Here is a 22,250-nt window from a genome sequence, read left to right on the forward strand (position 1 = left end):
CCGCGGAGCAACTAGGCCCGTGAGCCACAACTACTGAGCCTGCGCGTCTGGAGCCTGTGCTCCGCAACAAGAGAGGTCATGACGGCGAGAGGCCCGCGCACCGCGATGAAGAGTGGCCCCCACTTGCCGCAACTAGAGAAAGCCCTGGCACAGAAACGAAGACCCAACACAGCCTTAAAAAAAAAAAAAAAAAAAGTGTACAGAGTAGAATTTGTACTAAGCGCATCACTGTATATCAGCTTTTTAGAAAATAACCCTCGTGATCCTTATACGGAGCAAAGGAGTAACTACATTTTTGCTAAAAAATTTTGACCAGAAGAAGCTATAATTTTTGTGGCCTCTAGGATTAAGACATTGAAAACAACATATTTCTATATAATTAGTCACCATACATCAAACTTTCTGTAGTTTTAACTCTGACAATTTCATCTTTCCCAAGGGAATTTATCTTCTTTCATAAAACATATGCTGGGTATGCCCTTGTGATGTTGATTTTTTAAACTTTCAAATTTAAATCCAAAGGATCACTAATACCTTAGGAAAATTAACCTTTTTTATATGTCGACATTTTTAGTAGGCATCATTTATTTTTAAGCTCTTCTAAATATATACCTTGAATTTTTCTCTTGAGACCTTCATCATTATTATGATGACTTCACTTTTAATGTTTCCCCTTGTATGTAAAAGCCTACGTTGTAACCTATATGCTAGTTTCTCAAAGGGTCATCCTACTACCATGGCTTGTAGAGTGTGAGGACATCCCAGTCATACCTACCCAAAAAGGAGCTTGCTTGATAAATAATACCACCTCTAAAATATTAATGCAATGGAATAATGCCATCTAATAATTATTGGCAATATGTTTTAAGTGCTTGCTATTTATGACATCCAGCCAAAAAAGTAACAAGAAATGTGAAGAACTGGGAAAAGGCAAATTTGGAGCTACACAAGGTCACAGTATTTCCGTCAGTTAATGCAGTACATCTTTAGGATGGCTACTATTACTGCCAGAGATCTTGATCATCTAGCTGTCCTTCAGTTTGCCTGGGGAGCGCTAATGCAATTGATGTGGGGCTTTGTAGAATTTCCTATAATCTCTTGAAAGATTTAACAGCAGGGATCCATTTGCCAAATAAAAGGTAAACAGATCCCTCTGTGCAGGTCTCAAAGGGGCTACATTTACACGCGTGGAGCTGTTCAAAATACAAAATACTTTAGGAAAGAGTTGAGCTCCAGTAAATAGATATTTTCCAAGGAAACTTTTATTAATTTAATGTTTCTTGGACTGGAGTGTCCTTCTATTTTTCAGACCTACCCATCTGACTAATTCCAGTGCCCACCTCCTTGCGTCTGTTCTGATGAGCACTGCATTTCTCTGTGTGGGTGCCTATACTTGCCTGTTCCAGTGGAGTGGAACACTCTGGCAAAGGCAACCCAAAAGGCAGCATTTTTTTAGACTGTGACCACCCCACCTTATGGTTAGATCACTGAAATTACATTGGGAAATAACTCTTTCTCACTGTGCACAGCCTTAGCGGGACTCAAAATCAAGGTGCCCTACTTTCCCACAAGCAAAACATAGGTAGGCCCCATAAGCACTTAAACTTAGGTTTTATATAGTTCCCTCCTGTTCTATAAGCTAACTAATATTCTTCCAATATTTTATCTCTTTTGCTGACATTTATCAAAACCTATGAGATTCAAAACCGGGAGTCTTTCCCAATGAACATTTTTGTAAACCCTGGGAAAAGAAAGGTTCACTTGAAGGCTAATGTTAAGTGTCATTAAACAGGGAGAATAAATCAAACTTTCTGGCCTGTGAAGTTTAGTGGTATAATGATAACTATAACAAAAGCATGGTTACTTTCTGAAGTAAGCTACCCCAGAACAATGATTCTCTTCCCCTCTACTCAACTGACCAAGAAATTCTATTGTTCAAAAGAATTTTCTGGATCTGAGCCTCTACTCCAATATTAAAAGATGACCTATGTTCCTTTTCACTAAACCTTTAACTTCAATGCCAGAATCCCAAGTCCTTTTTCTCCTTAGCACATGCAACATATGGTAACCATACCCAAGTCAATGAATAAAGGAGGGGTTCATTTTATCTTCAGATCTTTTCACATTCCTCCACATTGCTCGGGTGCAGTGAAGGTAAGTGGAAGAGATGAGGAGGAACTGCTAAGATATGCTTTTTCACTGTCTATGTCTCCGTGCAGCAAAAACACTCATTTATCATCCATGTTAGTCCCACTTCAACAATGACGTTCTACTGCCTAAAGGAAGCCCATCTTTGCCATCAGGGTGATATGGATCTGAGGATTCTCTAAATCAAGGGAGACTATTTTTCTCAATAAATATATGATGACTTTACAAACCAAAGCAGCAGGATGCTGGCTCCCAGTCAGTTACTGTAGGAGTTAGGGCCGGAACCACAAGTTCTTAGCCCAAAAGCCAAAGCATATTCTGCAATACTTCTTATGTTGGGTCAAAGAGCACTTTCCATCTAGTAATTTCAGTCAAAATTTTTTTCAAAGTGATGCTATTTCTCTTATACCATTTAAAAATTTAAATACCATTAAACAACTTTATTTGGGGTTTTTAACATGACTCTTTTCCTAAAATGTCATGCACCACCCTATTTAGGGCAGCCTTGTCTGCTAACTTCTACTTACCTTTGCTGCTTAGCTAAGCATCTACCTTCTTCCAGAGTTCTCCTTTGCAGCATGCCCCAATAAGGCTGTGTTCACTGCTCTACTTATGTATTTCTAGTCTTAGAAAGCAGATCTTTTTTTTTGTCTTTTTGTTGTTACTACTATAATTATTACTTATTTTTATCCTGGAAGAGTATCTCACCCAAAGAAAGTACTCAGATATTCAATGTATGAGTGTAGGCCTATCACCAGATTTCTTTCCCTATTTTTCTTCTATAATGTCAGTTTATTATAGCCAATTAATGATAACTTTAGAAAACCAAAATTGGAAAATCTTCCAACAGTTTTACTGTACCAACTACAAACTTGGAGTCATCGCCTCTTATGTTACTAGTAGAGTATTTTTAAATTCAGCGTGCATTTATTGAGCCTAATCTTTGTTGGACATTATCCTCGAGTATGGAAAGTCAAATATAACATAATTCCTGCCCTCAATAAACTTACATTCTAAAATAAATGAGTCATGGATATGAAATGTACAGTGTGAGGAATATAGTCAATAACTATGTAATATCGTTGTATGGTGACATACTGTATGTAACTAGACTTATCATGGTGAACATTTTGAAATGTATAGAAATACTGAATCACTACATTGTGTGACAGGAACTGACATAGTGCTGTAGGTCAATTATACTTCAAAAACAAACAAACAAACTCATAGAAAAACAGGTCAAACTTGTGGTTACCAGAGGCAAGGGGTGGAGGGAGGCAGAACTGAATGAAGGCAGACAAAAGGTACAAACTTTCAGTGATAAAATACATAACTGCTGTATGTTATACATGAGAGTTGATAAGAGAGTAGATTCTAAGTGTTTTCATCACAATTTTTTTTCTATTTCTTTAATTCTGTATCTATATGAGATGATGGATGGTCACTAAACTGACTGTGATAATCATTTCATGATGTTTGTAAGCCAAATCTTCATGCTGTACACCTAAAACTTACATAGTGCTGTATGTCAATTATACCTCAATAAAAAAGGAAGAAAAAAATAAAAATAAGCTCACATTCACATGGGAGACGATGAGATAGATTACAATGATCACAGTAACATGCAACAAATTCCATGACAGTTATGCACAAGGTGTTACAGAACTCATAGAAGTAACACTCTTCAATTACATTAATGAAGGTAAAAGCCAAACGTCTGAAGTAAAGTCTCTCTAGATTAAGTAGAAAAACATTTATTTAAATTATTTTGGATAATCTGCAGAATCACCGGGGAGACCAGGGAACCAAAGTTACAAAATGAGTTGGAACAAAGGATCACTAGGCTGTCAGAATCAAAGCTAAAACAGTACCACAGAACCAAGTAGCTGGGGCACTGCTGCTGCTACTCTTGGAAATGGGAAGCTGGAGATTACACTACTGCTGCCATTTCATGCTGGATAACACATCTACCCCTGGAACACGGATATCACTGCTGCTGCTGTCAACAAGATGGGTTTTCCATGGCCCCTGCTTCTTTGTGTCCCTAGCTCTTGATCCATCTATGGTGGGTATGTCTGGGTGTGTCTGATTAGCCGAGACTGGGTGACATGGCTGTGCCCTAGCTTCGAAGGAAGCTGGCGACATGAATATCTGGCCTCTTAGGAGTGATATGCAGCCTCATTCTCTCATCAAGACTTGATCGATTGGTCATTCTCCATGAATTTATTCATGGAGAGGGACTTTAAGGTGCTGTGCTATTTAAAAAGACAAATGTACACACTGTGATGCAAAATAGGACCATGAAGGAAGACTAAGTCAGGGATAACTTTTTTTTCCCAAGGAGTTATGTTTTGGAAAAATAGATTGTAGTTAGCTGGTAACCCACACAGAAAGCAAAGCGTTAGCAAAGGCACAGAATATCCTGAAACCCACAGAAGTTAGACTGTGGTGGGGCAAGGAGTGTGTGTATGGGGACCTGAGGTGGGAATTAAAGATGGCAGGCCTAGTGTGGAGTGAGATGGGTGATTAAATCAGACACCAGGTCAGAAAGGACCTATATTCCATGCTAGACACATTTTACTCAATCCTCTGGGGTAAGGGAAGCCAGGAACAGATAAGAGAATGGCTGTATTTGTATTTTAGAAAGATGATCATTTTAGTAAAATGGATACTATATTGGAGGAGCTAATCTGGAGGCATGAGTAACTGTAGCTGTAAATCACGGTGAATAAAGTGGAGCCCAGAACTAAAGTAACTGTAAAGATAATGGGGATGAGGGGACATGCTCAAGATGTGCTAAAAGATCCAGTATGGGTTAAAATCTAAAATGTGGTGCTAACCACTGAGGGTCCAGAAATTAAAATAAAATAATAAAGCTTCTTATTGAGGAACTTACAGTTTAGTTTTAAGCACAACTGAAAATAGATGATATCATGAGAGTGCTTGTGATTTTGTATTTTGAAATTAAGTCCTTATTCAACACCTGTATTTAAGCTGGGATCGCTAAACAGTTCATTAAGGAAACACTCCAACCAGACATTAAAAGGTCTCAGAATTTTCTATATTCACTATGATATAGACAGAGACAAAAAAAAAAAACAAAAAACTGGAAAATCCTCAAATTTAACACAGATACCTAAGTGGGGGTATTGGGAATTATAGCCTTGTTGCATCACACTGCTGTAAATTTTGTGTGGAGACAGTAACACGGAAGAATAAAGTAGATTTAGGGCGGGGGTAACTGTGACGTACCAGAGCAAACAGATCTAGGATACAATTTTTGTGACCCACAAGTCACAAAATTATATATCCTAAAAATTATGTATCATAAGTCCTCCCTCTACACGCCTTTTTCTCCCTAAAAGGCAAAGGGAAAAATACAACTGTTCCTTCCTTTTCTCTTTCCTTTAACAAATATTTGCTGAATGCCTTGTAAACGCCAAAAGTTAGGCTAGATGATAGGGTCCCAAGGCAAAGTCCTTGACCTCACAGAGGTTACAGTCAGGTGGGGAAGACTGACAACAACCCAACGAAAGAGAGCACTGCATCTGTGAAGCAAAGAATAAGAATAAGAACAGAATCCTATAATGAACAAATCCAACTAGTTCCTAAGGTCTAGAAAAAATGGAGGACTGAATAATAGTTACTAATAGTCAATTAAATCTTCACCTAGTTATGCTAGGTAAGAATATTCTAGGTCAAGAAAAAGTATTAAATAAAAACAAGTTCTAGAGTTTACCTGATTAATAATGAGAATAACTGAAATAACTGTATTAAGTGATTGGCATGAAATATCAAAAGATAGCTCAAATATTCTTTCTGGTTTTGAACAGTTGATATGTCTCACGACACCATGGCAGTAACAAATCATGACTATTTTTGTCATATTGTGAAGCAGTGGTCATGGGATTCTCCTGAAAATTGTCTGGCAGACTAGAAGAGTTGTATGTGATGTCCTTACTCTTGTAAACCTTGACCCAAATTTGGTTCAAATGATCTGGACTATATTAGTGACTTACGATATCATAAGCATTTCCTTTGCCCCTCACTTAGAAAAAGGAGTCTTTATGTCTAATTTACTCTGTTTAGTTTATTATGTTGACATGAATTTTAAAGCATATTGGGAGTGAATAGTCTCTCATTCTCTGTGATACTAATCAATAAATTGCTTTTGTCGATACTGCATGTGCATCCATTCAAATATAGAGGGCGATTTTTGGAAATGTAACTGTTTTGCAACAATCTCATCATCTGAGAAAATCATGTTTCAGTCCTTTCTGCAAGTTCAACAAGGAGCAGCATCCAGGCATATTTAAATATCTCATGACTATACATGAGAGGAAAATTACTGAGGTTTTCTGACAGCTTAGAGAAACTGTATGTAAGCCCTCAAGTCCCAGACAAATTAGATGGCCCCCTGCTGAAGGATGGCTTCTTTTTCTGACATCATTGTCTTGATTGTTCTATCAGAGTCTGACAAAGGAGCGTGCACCCCATGTTCTATGCCTACATGCATAGTGGAGATCCTTCAGGCTCCAGTTTTACAAGCAGCCTTTGGTTCAGGACTTAAGTCTAAACTTTGGAACTAAAGCATTTTAACAGAGTGAAGCTCTTACAGACATTTATAAAGAAGAAGAACCACAATCTTCAAAGTCAAACTGTTTAGAAAGAATGGAAGTAACTCCTTGGAACCTTCCAGCAGAACACAGAAACAACATCGAGCTTATGCTCGTGCTCTCCCCCCACCCTCACACACACACACCACATACATAGGACAACCTGAGTAGCTCACTTCCTTTTCTTGTTATGCTTCTTATATGATGGAAGCATATTAGTAAGAATAGCAACCATAACTCAAAAAGACACATGCACCCCAATATTCGTTGCAGCACTATTTATAATAGCCAGGTAATGGAAGCAACCTAAATGCCCACTGATAGACGAATGGATAAAGAAGATATGGTACATAAATACAATGGAATATTACTCAGCCATAAAAAGGAACGAAACTGGGTCATTTGTAGGGACGTGGATGGACCTAGAGACTGTCCTACAGAGTGAAGTAAGTCAGAAAGAGAAAAACAAATATCGTATATTAACATGTATATGTGGAATCAAGAAAAATGGTACAGATAAACTGGTTTGCAAGGCAGAAATAGAGACACAGATGTAGAGAATGTATGGACACCAACGGGGGAAAGCAGGGGCGGGGGGTGGTGGTGGGATGAACTGGGAGATTGGGATTGACATATATACACTAACATGTATAAAACAGATAATAAGAACCTGCTGTATAAAAAAATTAAATTAAATTAAAAAAGGAATAAACATACATCCCCAAAACAAAAAACCCCAAGGATAAATAAATATTATTCAAATTAAGAAAAAGAATAGCAACTCAGCTATTCTATTACATATATAAATATATGCATATTTATATATAAATATATATAAATAACCTTTGAGTTATAACTAAAGGCAAATGTTATCTATCACTAGTTATTTTCAAACTTTTGAAACTCAAGCAATAATGCTACTGATTTATAGGAAACTAGTGCAGAACACTAAGAATTAGGTGTCACTGGGTGTTGTGTTCCCATACATGATCTTATTTATTTTACCAATCTGATCATCATTAATCTCATTCTCTATATTAGGAATCTGAGGCTTGGAAAGTTCAATCATGTGTCAAAAGTTGTACAGCACAGAAGCAATGGAGCCCATTATTCAAATCCAGGTCTTTCTGATACCTCAGTGCTTGCTTATGTATATGCCACACTGCCTCTCCCACAGATACACCTTGGCTTGTATCTTTCTTGAGGGTAAGGTTCTAGAAGCAGCAGGCAAAGGAAAAAAGTAAACATTCAAAATTACCCTTGAAAATTCCCTAAAATTCCCTAAGTATGCATACTTCCCCGAAATTCCAAAAGGGCAAATTTTAAAAATTCTTTTTCTTTGTATTCTGAATTAGAATATATTGCTGTTTCTTTGACTAAAAATCAGAGGAAGTAGTTGGATTCTTCTTAGAGGTCGTGGAATATGAATCTGTATCTCTATACACTGGAATCACCTTTGGGTTAGCAAGATGCTCACGATATGAGAGGCCCACAGAAGTGACACCCACTGAAGAAACGATGGAATCATGTTTCCCATCTCAGGTGTTTTCTGAAGTAATACACACACTGAGTAAACTTACCATACTCCATTTCAATTATAATTTTCCCTCCTCTTTATCTCCTCTTTTTTGAAGGGATGGGTAGGGAGTTGAACGAAGGGGTGTTTGTTAAGCACACAAGTGAATTCACTTAAATTAATTGCACATATGCTACGGTTCCAAAGAAATTTAATATAAATACACGTCAACTATCATAATACTTAAGGTGAAGAAGAACTGATTGCAATACATTACCTGAACCCTCAATGTTTTCTGGCATTTCAGCAGCTGGCTGTTTAGTTACACTCATCCCCAAATTCAAAGGCTTTCAGATTGAAGGATTTCATCCAAAATGGCTGCCAATAATACAATTTTATTTTTGAGTTGGGTCATTTCAATATATTGATATGATTAGCTAAAATTATGAGCTGGGGAGCCCAGACCATATTACCAAAACTTTTCTTTTTTGAAGAGTCATACAGCAGACTCATATCTTAAGTTTTCGCTAAGCGACACCAGGAATAAACAACCTTATGAAACTCACCACTGACCTGTCTATAGAATAGTCTTTTATAAAGGCCAACATTTGTCTTGATCCTGTCCTTATTGAACAATCAACATGATTTTGACCTTCTGAACACTGTACATTTTGTAACAAACTGGGTAGTGTCCTTTGCTTTGTCCAGTACAAAGTGCAGTATTAAATTTGAGATCCACTTGCAGCAATTATGTAGAACAAGAAGGTATTTGAACTTTATTTCTGAGCTTTATCTTACTATTTTACCCATATTTTCTCTTCATCTTGTCTTACCTATTGGCTATTATGCCCATATTTTAGATATGTCCTTAAGTGGGCCTCTCACATTATTGTGGTCAAAGCAGTAGTCAAAGAAACAAAGAAAGAAACAAGCACATAGCTATCAAAAGTGGTTAGGCTTTTCTTTAAAGATTCATGAATTCAGTTGTTAATGAGTCTTATAAGTCACAGCATGCAAGACGCAAGGCCAGAGTTAAGATTTCTTCCCTAATCAGAAAGTTTCTCGCTGAATTATACCAGAAATGTTTCCCTTAGAAACAAAGCAGCTGGGACTACAGTAGTGACTCAGACAGACACCATCTCTCTTAGAGTCTATGGGACAAGACAGAAATCAACAACAGCAGCAAATTATGCTAATGAATGATAACTATTGTGGGAGGAGCCAGTAGAAACACAAGACCAAGCAGACAGAATCCAGGAAGTTTTGTGTGCACGTTTGCTTGAACCTAGAAATGGCGTTTAGGATGAGCCCTGTAAATGACTAGGAGCTCGGCAGTCAAAGGTGTTAACAGTGACAGTATTTCAGCCAAAAGGAAGAGTACAAAGACTGACCCAGCCCTCCAATGAAATTTTCAAATTAGAGATCATGATAAGGTGCTGAGTTAAAAGCACAAGATTCACAAACAAGTTGGGGCTTCCTTCTTTCAGTAGCCATGTAAAGACACACCATCTATATGTGGGAGCATTACATGCCTGAGGATGTCTGTAGTCTGAAAGCAAAATACTTAAAGCCATGTCTTCAGGATTTATGACATCTTTCCTCGTGAAAAGAACCTCTGTCTCTACTGCCTTGCTTGTTTGTTTGCTTTATGGTTAGTTAACTATTCTGGTCAATGACAAGTTGGATAATATTCTTACCATCAAAACTGAGGACCAGACTTTAGCCTAAGAGCTTTTTAGGAATATCCAAGCATGCATTTAAAAAAAAATAAATATGTTTACTAGATCCAATACTTCCATATGGGGAAGCCTGCGTATTTATTGTCATGATTCCTAAGTTTGAAGATTTTGTCTCGTTTTTTCAAAATCTGCCCGATGGAAGGCAGCTGGCCAAACATTCAAACCCATTACCTCCATTTTGAGCTTAATAAACATACATAAAAGAATCTTCTCCAAATGCCACCTAACAGAACTGTCTTTTTCTCAAAAGAATCTAAAGTTTCAAAGACTATTTGTCTAAGTACATTCTACTGCCTGGATAATTTACTTAATTTTGTTTTGGCCAAGTCATTCAGAGCCCTCAGTGTCATTCCCCTTCAAAGCAAAGTGTCCCTGTGGTTGGGTTCTCATAATTTAAACAATTCTCTCCATTTTGGAGAGCGGCGGAGAGAAAGGACACATGAAGAGGCACATTTAGCCACACCTGCTCATGTTTCCATATACAGCCTGCAATCCACACTATTATCTATTACACAGAAGTCAGATATCAATTTTAGTACCTATTTTTTTCTCTCCATTTCTTCCACTAATACTTAAAGGGATTTCAGTTTCATAGTTTTGAAAATATTCTCTTCCAAAACAACAAAGCGTTTTAAATGAAGACTTTGCAAATTTACTTCACAGGCAAGGGGAAACATGAGCGTAGGGATAGGGCGATTACCAATAGTGTTTGTTTAATAAAGATTGAAAGAGCTCTACAAGCCACAGACATTCAAAGAGGGTCATCTTGATCATTGCAATCTCTTCCTACCTGCCTCTTTGGAAATCTGCGTGAAGGATTCCACACCTTTCTCTCCATAACTTCCTTCCGATGCGAGAGTAGACACATAATTCCAACCCAGGGCCTTTACGATGTCTACCATGGCCTGGGCTTGGAAGGAATCGGGCGGAACCACGCGAGAGAAGAAGTCATAGCGACGGTCATCACTTAACTCGGGTGCCGTTGATGCATAACTAATCTGGGGGATCTGAAAAGATAAGAAATCACCACATGAGGGCACACCATCAGGATGTGAGAGATTCATGTATACTTATGACAATTTACTTAAAATACAGGGCTTGAGCTCCAAAGAAGAAGTGTGTTTTGCCACACATATCATGGAAGTGTAGACCACCTAAATGCAATCAACCACCTCTTAACAGCACAAGAAGCATCTACTTTTATGCTTTGGCCTTTTTTCTCGTCTTGGAGAAAGGAATGGGGATGGAATGGGAATTACATAGAGCATGATGGTTGGGAGGAAAAATAACTTTAACCATTCTGGCTAACATTGTGAATCATGCTTTACTTCTTATACATTAATAGAAACAAAAGACACAACAGCCTAACTGGAGCGTGTATAGAAATTGGTTTAGTTGACACATCTCATGAATACTGGTACATGTCATTAGCCATCTAACATTGACTGAGTGCTGATCACCTATGAGGAAATATCTAAGTAAGCTGCATGCATTATTTAATTTATTCTTCACAAGAACATTATGAAGTATTGATAGCTCACTAACACCCTTAGACCCAGGTAAGGGGGTTCCCTGCCCCAACACCATCATTTCAGCTCTTCTGGCACTTTGGAGGGCCTTTCTCAAAATTGTGTAAGTTTCATTTGGATGCTGAGAGAGAGCTGACAGTCCTGATTGAGTGGAGCCACATGGACCTCTGATTCCCATTTTTTTGCCTTTAGAGAATTCTCTGACCCTCTACTGCACGTGGGATTAACCAGATGTCTCAAGGAGTTCTAGAACTTGTGCCTATATAGATCATCCTAGAGCAGGACCCTGGATCCAAGAGGACAATTTAATGAGCAGATTATTCCTCTTGACTGGCACAGTATTTATTTTCTCAGGATCATTTGAGATTAGATTACCTGAGTAGTCCTGACATGCTGATTTTAGTTAAAGAAAATTACTCATTTAGAGAGAAACCTTGAAAAAAAATATTTACCCAGGATCCCAAATACTCTAGGAGAAGACCTGAAGCAGCCATAGATGAGGAGCATGGCTTAGGGTCTAACATCAGGCTCTCTAAGCTAGTTACTTTTACAATGAATGCTCCCCAGCTGTTTCTCTTAACACTAGCATGCAGAAGACTATGATAGGTATGATTTATCTACCTGTAAGAATGATCAACTCCTACAAAATTCTGGCTGTAAATTCTCCCAGGACTTACCCTTGTTTTAGCATAAATATTTCTCATGTATCTAAAAGCCAGTTTTGATCTTTGCTCAGACAAAGCCCAACAGTGCAACTCTTTGCCCCAAAGATGTCAAAGCTACACTCAAGTTAATTCTTTGAGCCCTGATAATTCTACTCAATATTAACCTACTTTTCTTTTTTCAGGGCAATTTGCCTCAAGTTTACCCATTTGACATTGTTCAAAGCTGGTTACCACCTCTGTAAAGCTCATTTCTCCACCAGCCTTTCCAGGTGAACATTACAGTCAAGTCTTGCCCTGACGGTAGATGACCCACCATTTTCCATGCAGCCCATCCCTGATGCAGTTCTGCTCTATGACCACCAGGGGCAGGCTCTCCGTTCCTGACTCGAAATCCAAAGCCACTGTGAGAAAGCCTCCAAGTCTCCCGACGGTCTGCACCTGAGTAACTCCTCAATTATAGGGGTAGTGAAGTGCAGTAGAAATAAAATGGGATTTGGTATTGAGAAGATCTGGAATTGAAGCCTCATGTTTCTGTTCACTAGTGTTCACTGTGGTGAATATTTCACCTCACTGAGTTGGTTACATTATTAATTAGTATAAGATTGTTTTGAAGGGCAGGAATAACAAATGTGCATTGCTTAGCATGATGCCTGGGACAGTGTGGGTACTTAATACATGGGGTAACGACAACCAGAAGAGAGAAAAGTGTGTGTTTTCTTACTAAGTTTACACATTCTCCACATTTGACTTCCCAAGTTCTCTGTGACACCTTAGCAAAAACATTTCCCTCACTGTCCTAAGAAAATATGTTTACATATTTCTATCATTATTGCTTTAGAAATAATGTGTACTATTTATTTAACTCTTCATCATGTGGCAAGAATATTCTAAAAGTTTGGGGTTTATTTTTAATGTTTTAAATTTTATTTATTTACTTATTTATTTTCATTTAAGTATAGTTGATTTACAATATCGTGATAGTTTCAGGTGTACAGCACAGTGATTCAGTTATATATATATATGAAAATTTTCAGATTCTTTTCCCTTATAGGTTATTACAAAATATTGAGCATATTTCCCTGTGCTATACAGTAGGTCTTTGTGGGTTATCACTAAAAGTTTTATATGCATTACCTTATCTAACAAACAGTAAAAAGTCTTCACTATATTTTAGTATACTATACTATTATTAAATCATTTTACAAAAGAAGAAATTGAGACTTGAAAGTAGATTATGACCTTGCCTTAGGTCACAAAGTTGTAAGACAGACAGAGCAATACTCAAACCTGACACAGCCTAATGCAAACTTCTAAACTCTTAACTATGATACTTTCCTGAATTGTTGCTAAAACATTTGAACAACAAGCATAAAATAAGGAAGGGTATTAGATTACTGTAGTCTAGGCCAAGTTCTGTCCATAGTACTGACTACAGAGCCGCTGAAAGCAATTTTACAGGCCACCCTTAGACTGTCGTTAAAACATTTTATATAAATGTCTTATTAAAATTTATACAAATATGTGAAAAGATTGAGTTTCCTATGTTTCATTTATAGTTCAAGGGTTATAAAATTTTAGGTGAAAAAATCAACTGAATAAAGGCTTTGGGTGAAAATTAAAGGAAAGGAGGGAGGGAGGGAGGGAGGGAGGGAGGAAGAGAAACACCTTTCCTTACCTGAAATAAAAAAGGAAGAAGCCAAGCATGGCAATACAATTCCATCAATTTCAACTTGTGGAAATGTAAAATCTTTGTGCTGTTGCACAGATGCCTTCCCTGCCAAAATCCCTTTCTACCTTTGAACAAGTGCTAATAAAGATACATCCAGCCCTCTACTTAAATTTGCATTTATGTAGCTGTGGTAAAACATCGCGATTGTGAAATGCCTCCAATGCAAATGCATTTTCTAAACGGTGCTCCAAATTTTAATAATGAAAATCCTGGTGAAGCAGATTTATTTCCTCACTACCCATTGAAATGATTGCTATACGTGGTTTATCCCTTCCATTATAAATAAGAAACACCTAGCAGCTTAAGACTCATATGTCCGTTTAGTATCACACACACATCCTATATTCAGGGGTAATTATTTGTACATTATACATATAATGATGCTAGAATAAGAAACGAACGACCAAATGGATTTCATTTCTGAGATAAAAATATGGCTATATAAGGAAATTCCCCCCAGCAATAGGAGATGAAGAACAGCAAGAGTGTATGTAACCTATGAAATATGCTCTGTTACTTATCAACTATTATCCTGTATATTTAGTTACCTGTTTTCAAACTAATGTTTAAGTCTACAGAGTAGTTATTTTGAAGTATGTATTATAACTGGTACCTGAAACTGACCAAATTATTATTAGTCATCTTTAGTGATTAACTGACACACTCCCCTTGATATCATAGCTATACTTTCCTTTTCTGCTACTGAAACTCTACCCCCTTGCCAGTCTCCTTCAGAAATGTAGAACTGATCTTTTGATGAAGACAATTTAGTGTAATCACACTTCTGCAACATGAAAATAAATATCCCATCTCCCTTTGAGCCTCTCTTTCCCCATTTTAAAAACCAAAAAAATTTTCATCTTTATTGTAGGACTAAATTTTCATCTCATTGTAATCTGTTGTTCTTTACTCTTTATAAAATATTTGCCTATCACACAAAAATGGTTTTGCTAATGTTGAGTACCAAACAGGGTTAAAAACATCTCACACCTTTAAATTATCATTTAAAAATTATGTAGGCATTTTTCACAGAACTAGAACAAAAAATTTCACAATTTGTATGGAAACGCAAAAGACCCCGAATAGCCAAAGCAATCTTGAGAAAGAAAAATGGAGCTGGAGGAATCAGGCTCCCTGACTTCAAACTATACTACAAATCCACAGTAATCAAGACAGTATGGTACTGGCACAAAAACAGAAATATAGATCAATGGAACAGGATAGAAAGCCCAGAGATAAACCCACGCACATATGGTCACCTTATCTTTGATAAAGGAGGCAAGAATATACAATGGAGAAAAGACAGCCTCTTCAATAAGTGGTGCTGGGAAAACTGGACAGCTACATGTAAAACTATGAAATTAGAACACTCCCTAACACCATACACAAAAATAAACTCAAAATGGATTAAAGACCTAAATGTAAGGGCAGACACTATTAAACTCTTAGAGAAAAACATAGGCAGAACACTCTATGACATAAATCACAGCAAGATCCTTTTTGACCCACCTCCTAGAGAAATGGAAATAAAAACACAAATAAACAAATGGGACCTAATGAAACTTAAAAGCTTTTGCACAGCAAAGGAAACCATAAACAAGACCAAAAGACAACCCTCAGAATGGGAGAAAATATTTGCAAATGAAGCAGCTGACAAAGGGTTAATCTCCAAAATTTACAAGCAGCTCATGCATCTCAACATCAAAAAAACAAACAACCCAATCCAAAAATGGGCCGAAGACCTAAACTGACATTTCTCCAAAGAAGATACACAGATTGCCAGCAAACACATGAAAGAATGCTCAACATCATTAATCATTAGAGAAATGCAAATCAAAACTACAATGAGATATCATCTCACACCAGTCAGAATGGCTATCATCAAAAAATCTACAAACAATAAATGCTGGAGAGGGTGTGGAGAAAAGGGAACCCTCTTGCACTGTTGGTGGGAATGTAAATTGATACGGCCACTATGGAGAACAGTATTGAGGTTCCTTAAAAAACTAAAAATAGAACTACCATATGACCCAGCAATCCCACTACTGGGCATATACCTTGAGAAAACCATAATTCAAAAAGAGTCATGTACCAAAATGTTCACTGCAGCTCTATTTACAATAGCCAGGACGTGGAAGCAACCTAAGTGTCCATCAACAGATGAATGGATAAAGAAGATGTGGCACATATATACAATGGAATATTACTCAGCCATATAAAGAAACGAAATTGAGTTATTTGTAGTGAGGTGGATGGACCTAGAGTCTGTCCTACAGAGTGAAGTAAGTCAGAAAGAGAAAAACAAATACCGTATGCTAACACATAGATATGGAATCTAAGGGAAAAAAAAAAAAAGGTCATGAAGAACCTAGGGGCAAGATGGGAATAAAGACACAGACCTACTAGAGAATGGACTTGAGGATATGGGGAGGGGAAAGGGTAAGATGTGACAAAGTGAGAGAGTGGCATGGACATATATACACTACCAAACGTAAAATAGCTAGCTAGTGGGAAGCAGCCGCATAGCACAGGGAGATCAGCTTGGTGCTTTGTGACCACCTAGAGGGGTGGGATAGGGAGGGTGGGAGGGAGACACAAGAGGGAGGGGATATGGGGATATATGTATATGTATAGCTGATTCACTATGTTATAAAGCAGAAACTAACACACCATTGTAAAGCAATTATACGCCAATAAAGATGTTAAAAAAATAAATAAATAAAATAAAATAAAATTTATGTACAAGTCAACTTTACTGATACCTTTTAAGCACTGTAAAGCAAACAGTAAAAGAAATAAAAACAACATTCTTCAAGTCATCAGATGTAACATTTTCCCAATCCATACATTATTCTTAAAATAGGAAAAGGAAGACCCAATTCACTCTAATTTAACTTTTAAAATATTTATGCATATTTAAGAATTTCTGTTAATCTAAGAGAAACAGGCTAGGGGAAAACTACTTTCAAGAAAATCAAAATGAACATTTAAGTAACTTACATCTTCTACACACTGTAAAAAACTTTCAAGTCATCAATATTTGTACCTCTCCAATACAAGTGATTGTGGTGACTGAATTCTTTAGGTGGACTGAAAGAATCACCCAAAGTTAAATTCTATCCAATTAGTGGCACACACCACTCACTAGGAGGTGCTCAAGGCTCCCTCCTAACCTCTCCCATATTTGCCCTAGAAAGCAGGAGTCAATTGATGAGTTTTTCTGGAGCACTAGTTTTCTTTGGTTAGAAGTGTCACAACTCTCATTAAACAATTATCTGTTTATCTGTTTATTGTTCGCACCTTTCCTGGAGAGTACTGACCTTGTTCATCATTTAATCATGACTGGATAGCACTGCACTGGGTACAGAATATGAACCTTATCATTATTTGTTGAATAAAAGAGTAAGCCAGTGAAGTAATGAATGAAATAATCTGAAGGAAACAGAATCCCTCCTGCACAGCGTTGGTGTGGCCAGAGGGACCCACAGCACTTGGGAGTTATCCTTGCCGTGGGAGGGGCTCTGAGGGGCAGCTGAAGTCACAGCAGCAAACACTTTTGTCACTCTTTCTTTTCCCTGGCACATTTTTCCCTGGGATTTCCTTCTTCATCACTGGCAGGTAGAACAAGCTGGCAATGGATTGGGGTTCAAAGGTAAAAGGACCTAGGGAGTCATTTAGGGGATTGTTCACTCTGGTTTCTTTTCCTCTATGCCTGAGACCTGGCAACTCCAAGCACCATACACCACAGTGCCCAGAGTTCACTCTAACTCTGCAAGACAAACTTGGTGTAAAGCAAAACTTTTACTTTCTAAGTGTTGACAAGATAGAACCCTTCTAAATTTAGTTTTATCCCATAATCACTCTAAAGGCAAAGGGATCCCACAGGCTTGGAAACACACTCCTTTAGGCATCATCTTAGTGTCAACATCTGTCAAAATAACTGAAGATCCAAATCCAGACGTGGACTAGATCACAATAACGCAAATATTTTAAAAATCCAAACTGTTGCTCCTATTCCAACATGAACTTGCCATGAAAAATAAATACTAAACATTTATTTTAAAAAGTAGAACCATTTCATTTATGTAGAAAAAAATGAAAGATCTGAAATTTGTTTCATGCATTTTGAGCTTCTTCTTCTTCTTTATATTATAAGGGTAGCGCCTATAACAAAGTCAGTCACCTGGGAACTTCTTACCTTTGGAAAGGTAAATGAGGTTTACGGCCCCACCAGGTTCCTGGGGAATCTGCACAGCCAAGAAAGGCAATCCAAAATGTACTAACACCTGCTCCAGAGGGGAGTTTCCACAAAACTTGTAAAAGGCAATTTTTGGAAGCATCATGAGCAATTAAGATAATGCTTCAGTGTACCTGTTGAGATATTAATGAACTCCCAGTGGGGCATTATTAAGTTCACAGTCAGCAGTAATTTCACTCTTAGTTCTTATTAAGCTTTATTGATATGGATTCCCCCCAAAAGGAAAAATGGTCAAATAATCCATTCAGGCTCATTCTTTGAAGCACCACTCTCCGTGATTTACATGTATCTCTTCTCTAGGTAACATCTCTGCTCATATTAGGATGGCTGGGCGTCAGTTCTGATTTTTGATAGTATTTATTTCAAAGTACTGAGGAATGACTAATAATTTTGAATGTGTTTAAAGTCTGGAATTTCACTCAACCTTAAATTCCTCACAACAAAGATTATCATCAAGTATTGCAACTCTTTTTCCTTTGCCTTTCATTTCTTTAATTGTATGACACCAAATACATTAACATTCTGTAAGTGGTAGTAACCATTTTCTTAGAACCAAGTAATTTTATGTGTGGATTGCAAGTCAAATTTGTCTAATAAATATTTTAAAGAATGTTATCTATTATTTTTTATTATTATTGCTTTATTAAATCTCTCTATATACCAGGCTTTTGGAGGTGAAATACTTTACATATATAATCTCATGAGACTTTGTAACACCCTATAGTTGATACAGATATTATTGTCATGAATATTGACTGTTTTGCCTTCCACATCACTCTGTTCCTGTAGTTTATGAGGAGATGGTGGTACTGCAGGATCCAGATGCTGTGTGTGACACAAGCCAGCCTATCAGAACACAGGGTTCCTTTAAGCTACATGGCTGACTCAAGGGAAATCACATGACCTGACCTAGACCAAGGTGAACAAGTGAGATGCAGTATCAAGGCGAGGTCAGAATTCATAGACAAAAGAAAAAATCTTCTTACTGAAATGCCTGAGAGGAAATAATATAAGGCTGTGGTTACTGATGATGACGATGAAGATGATGATTTTGCCAGGGGAAGGGAGGAAAACATAGTATCTTTCACATCTCACACTTGGCAAACGTTAGAAACAGCGCTGGAGATAAAACTTGTCTCTCCCTATTTCCTATGAAACATAGAAGATCAGGAGAAAGCTATAACTTTTGGGTGGTTTATAGTCGCCCAAATAGCAACACATGTAGCTGCCATCAAGTGAGACACACTCTCCAGGATTATTTCTCTACCCATAAAATGAGGCTAATCATATGAGCCCAAGCTATACCACAGGGCAAACATGGAATATTTACAAAATGAAAACTGTATGTACCATAGTCACATACAGGGCTCTTCTGTCCAGTGTTATTTGCTTAGATAGGCATCTTGGTTACAAGTGTGTGAAAGGTTGCATGCGTGTGTAGTATGTAAATAGGCTTTCTGTGGCCTTCTGTAGATTGGAGAAATACCTCTACCCATATATCCATAGCATAAAAAGACAACGGACAAAGGAAAATTTCCCTCCCAATATGGCACCACAGAAATCACCAGTGTACATTTTACCAGGCAAACGGAGAGAAGAAAAGGGCGGAAATAATTTTTATGACCTATCAGGGTCCTTCCTAATCTTACATGTCTCTGAATTATCTCTGTCCAATATCCCTATAAACAACTATATATTAAGAAACAAAAAGTAACCAAAGTAAGTGTTTTAACATTTCTCAACATATTAGAAATGATCGTAGATCTCTTTCAGGCTCTGAGGGCCAGATTCTCACACCAAGAGGTTTGGTTTTTCAAACACTCAAGGGTGACCTTTAAGGTGTTTTGCTAGCAGTACAAATGTCAAATCTCTGTAGAGCAGCATCTCTTGATCTTAGTACTATTGACATATGGGGTCAGATAATTCTTTGTACAGTGGGAAGTGTAGAATGTTTAGAAGCATCCCTGACCTCTGTCACTAGATGCCAGTAGTATATCCTGCAGTTGTCATCGTTAGAAATGACTGCAGACAATGCAAAGTATCCGTGTGTGTGCGAGGTGTGTGTGGTGTGTGTGTGGTGTGTGTGTGTGTGTGAGGTGTGTGGTGTGTGTGTGTGGTGTGTGTGCGAGGTGTGTGTGAGGTGTCTGTGCAGTGTGTGGTGTGCGGGGTGTGTGTGTGGTGTAGTGTGTGTGTGGTGTCTGTGTGGTGTGTGTGTGTGTGTGTGTGCGAGGTGTGTGCGAGGTGTGTGGTGTGTGTGAGGTGTGTGTGCGGGGTGTGTGTGAGGTGTAGTGTGTGTGTGGTGTGTGTGTGTGGTGTGTGAGGTGTGTGTGCGGTGTGTGGTGTGTGGGGTGTGTGTGTGGTGTAGTGTGTGTGTGGTGTGTGTGTGTGTGTGCGTGCATGCGTGCATGTGGTGCGTCAGGGAGCGGGGAGGCTGTTTAAAATTGCTGTGGTTGAGACCCACTGGGCATGAGGTCCGTCAGGGTAAAAGGACAACTGCACTCATAACAACATGGTCACAAAATGAAAATAAAAGGAGATTTTTTTAATGTCTTGTGGCCTGTCTCTACCTTACCTATTTTCATTTCTACCTGCCAATCGTCCCAATTATCAAAGCTCAGCGTGCTTCCCAGGCACCTTTAGTCATCCGGTCTCTTGGTAGATAGCACGGGGACAATGGGGCCAAAAGGCTCAGTCCTTTACAGGGACACAGCCAGGAGATTCTTACAGTGAAGGAAGTCTGTTTCAGGAGAGAATGAAATCAAATTCAAACTTATTTTCTCTCTGAGAACCATTGCCACCTTTGTAAGTACATTATAGTCCAAAAAATCTTGATTATTAAGGATGTTTGAACATGGAGTGTTATAGTTAATTGAATATTGTAGCAAACTATGTGCTAGACTCTATGTGAATTCCAGTTGTGAAAAAGTAAGGGCATAATAAAGTGCACTTAGAAATGCTACCGAACAAGATGCAATCTTCACTCAATGATTCAGAAGCCACTGTCAGGGTCTGGAAGAGCTGCAGGCACATTAATTCTCATTGTATAAGACTACAGATGTAGATGTTCCAGAAGGTGAAGTTAAATCTGTGTTGATCCTTTGATTCCCTGAAAGAGGCTTACTTGACAAAAATTTATTATTTTTTTTCCCTTATGAAAAGGAAGAAAACTATGTTGTTTATTTTAGCTTTTGTATGGCTTATATTCCAAGTAAACAAGCATTTGGTGACTATATGTTAATACAAAAAAGATGATTCATTAGAGTTCTGCACAGTAAATAATTCCTTATTATTTAATTCAGATTACACATTACTATACCAATGGCATATGACCAGTTTTTTTTTAATTTGTAAAATTTAGGAACTATAGATATAATAATTAATACAGTAAACCAGTTTTAGCGATCTGACAACCTAATATGTAACTATATATGTACACACACATATATGTGTAAATATATATATATAGATATGTATACATATTCACATATACAGAGAGATACAGATCACAAAGGAAACAAAACAGCTAAATAAAAGAAGGACTGACGGTGGTACCACAGATAAGGTAGAAGGTAAATTCTGAGTTAAGAGTAAACTTGCATTTTAAGGCCTCCAAAATGTTCTAAAGCACAGACATACACACACATACAAAACATCAAAGTTATTCCAAAGTATATCTATAATCAAATTCATCAGACCAGATAAATTTATCAGACAATTTTACAGAATGAATGTATTTAGTTCTCTGTGGCCTTATTTATGTATGGGCTATGTACAGGCCTGAAATACCTGCTTCCTATCTTTACTTATTTAAATCCTAATACTTCTTCAAGATGCAGGTTTAATACATGCAAACTGCTTTGGGGAATTTCCCCTGATTCTCTCCAGCTAAGCAAAGAGTCCTCTCTTGGTCCTCAACACTCTTCGCCGTTTGTTACTTAGCTTTCATCCCATTTTTATTATTACCAGTTTTGTATGCTACCAGACTCCTTGAGGAAAGAAACTATGTCTCTCTTTTCTTTTATGTATCTTATTGGATCACATCATGTACAT

General features: G+C 37.7%; 1 protein-coding gene across 21 annotated transcripts in view; it reads right to left on the reverse strand.

The window, feature by feature from the left end:
• The window catches only part of GRM7 (glutamate metabotropic receptor 7), a 1,142,612-nt gene that overhangs the window by 555,912 nt on the left and 564,450 nt on the right, over positions 1 to 22,250 (reverse strand). For 20 of the 21 annotated variants that reach the window (XR_014232667.1, XR_014232668.1, XR_014232670.1 and 17 more), the window contains one exon: positions 10,810 to 11,026. Coding sequence is in view for 9 of the 21 variants with exons in the window: in XM_082347526.1 (XP_082203652.1) it covers positions 10,810 to 11,026 (217 nt within the window). In the remaining 12 variants the exon portion in view is untranslated. The remainder of the gene's footprint in view (positions 1 to 10,809; positions 11,027 to 22,250) is intronic. The other variant, XR_014232669.1, reaches the window with a different exon arrangement.

Source organism: Balaenoptera borealis (assembly GCF_965194805.1).
Source record: "Balaenoptera borealis genome assembly, chromosome: 12".
NCBI lineage: Eukaryota > Metazoa > Chordata > Mammalia > Artiodactyla > Balaenopteridae > Balaenoptera > Balaenoptera borealis.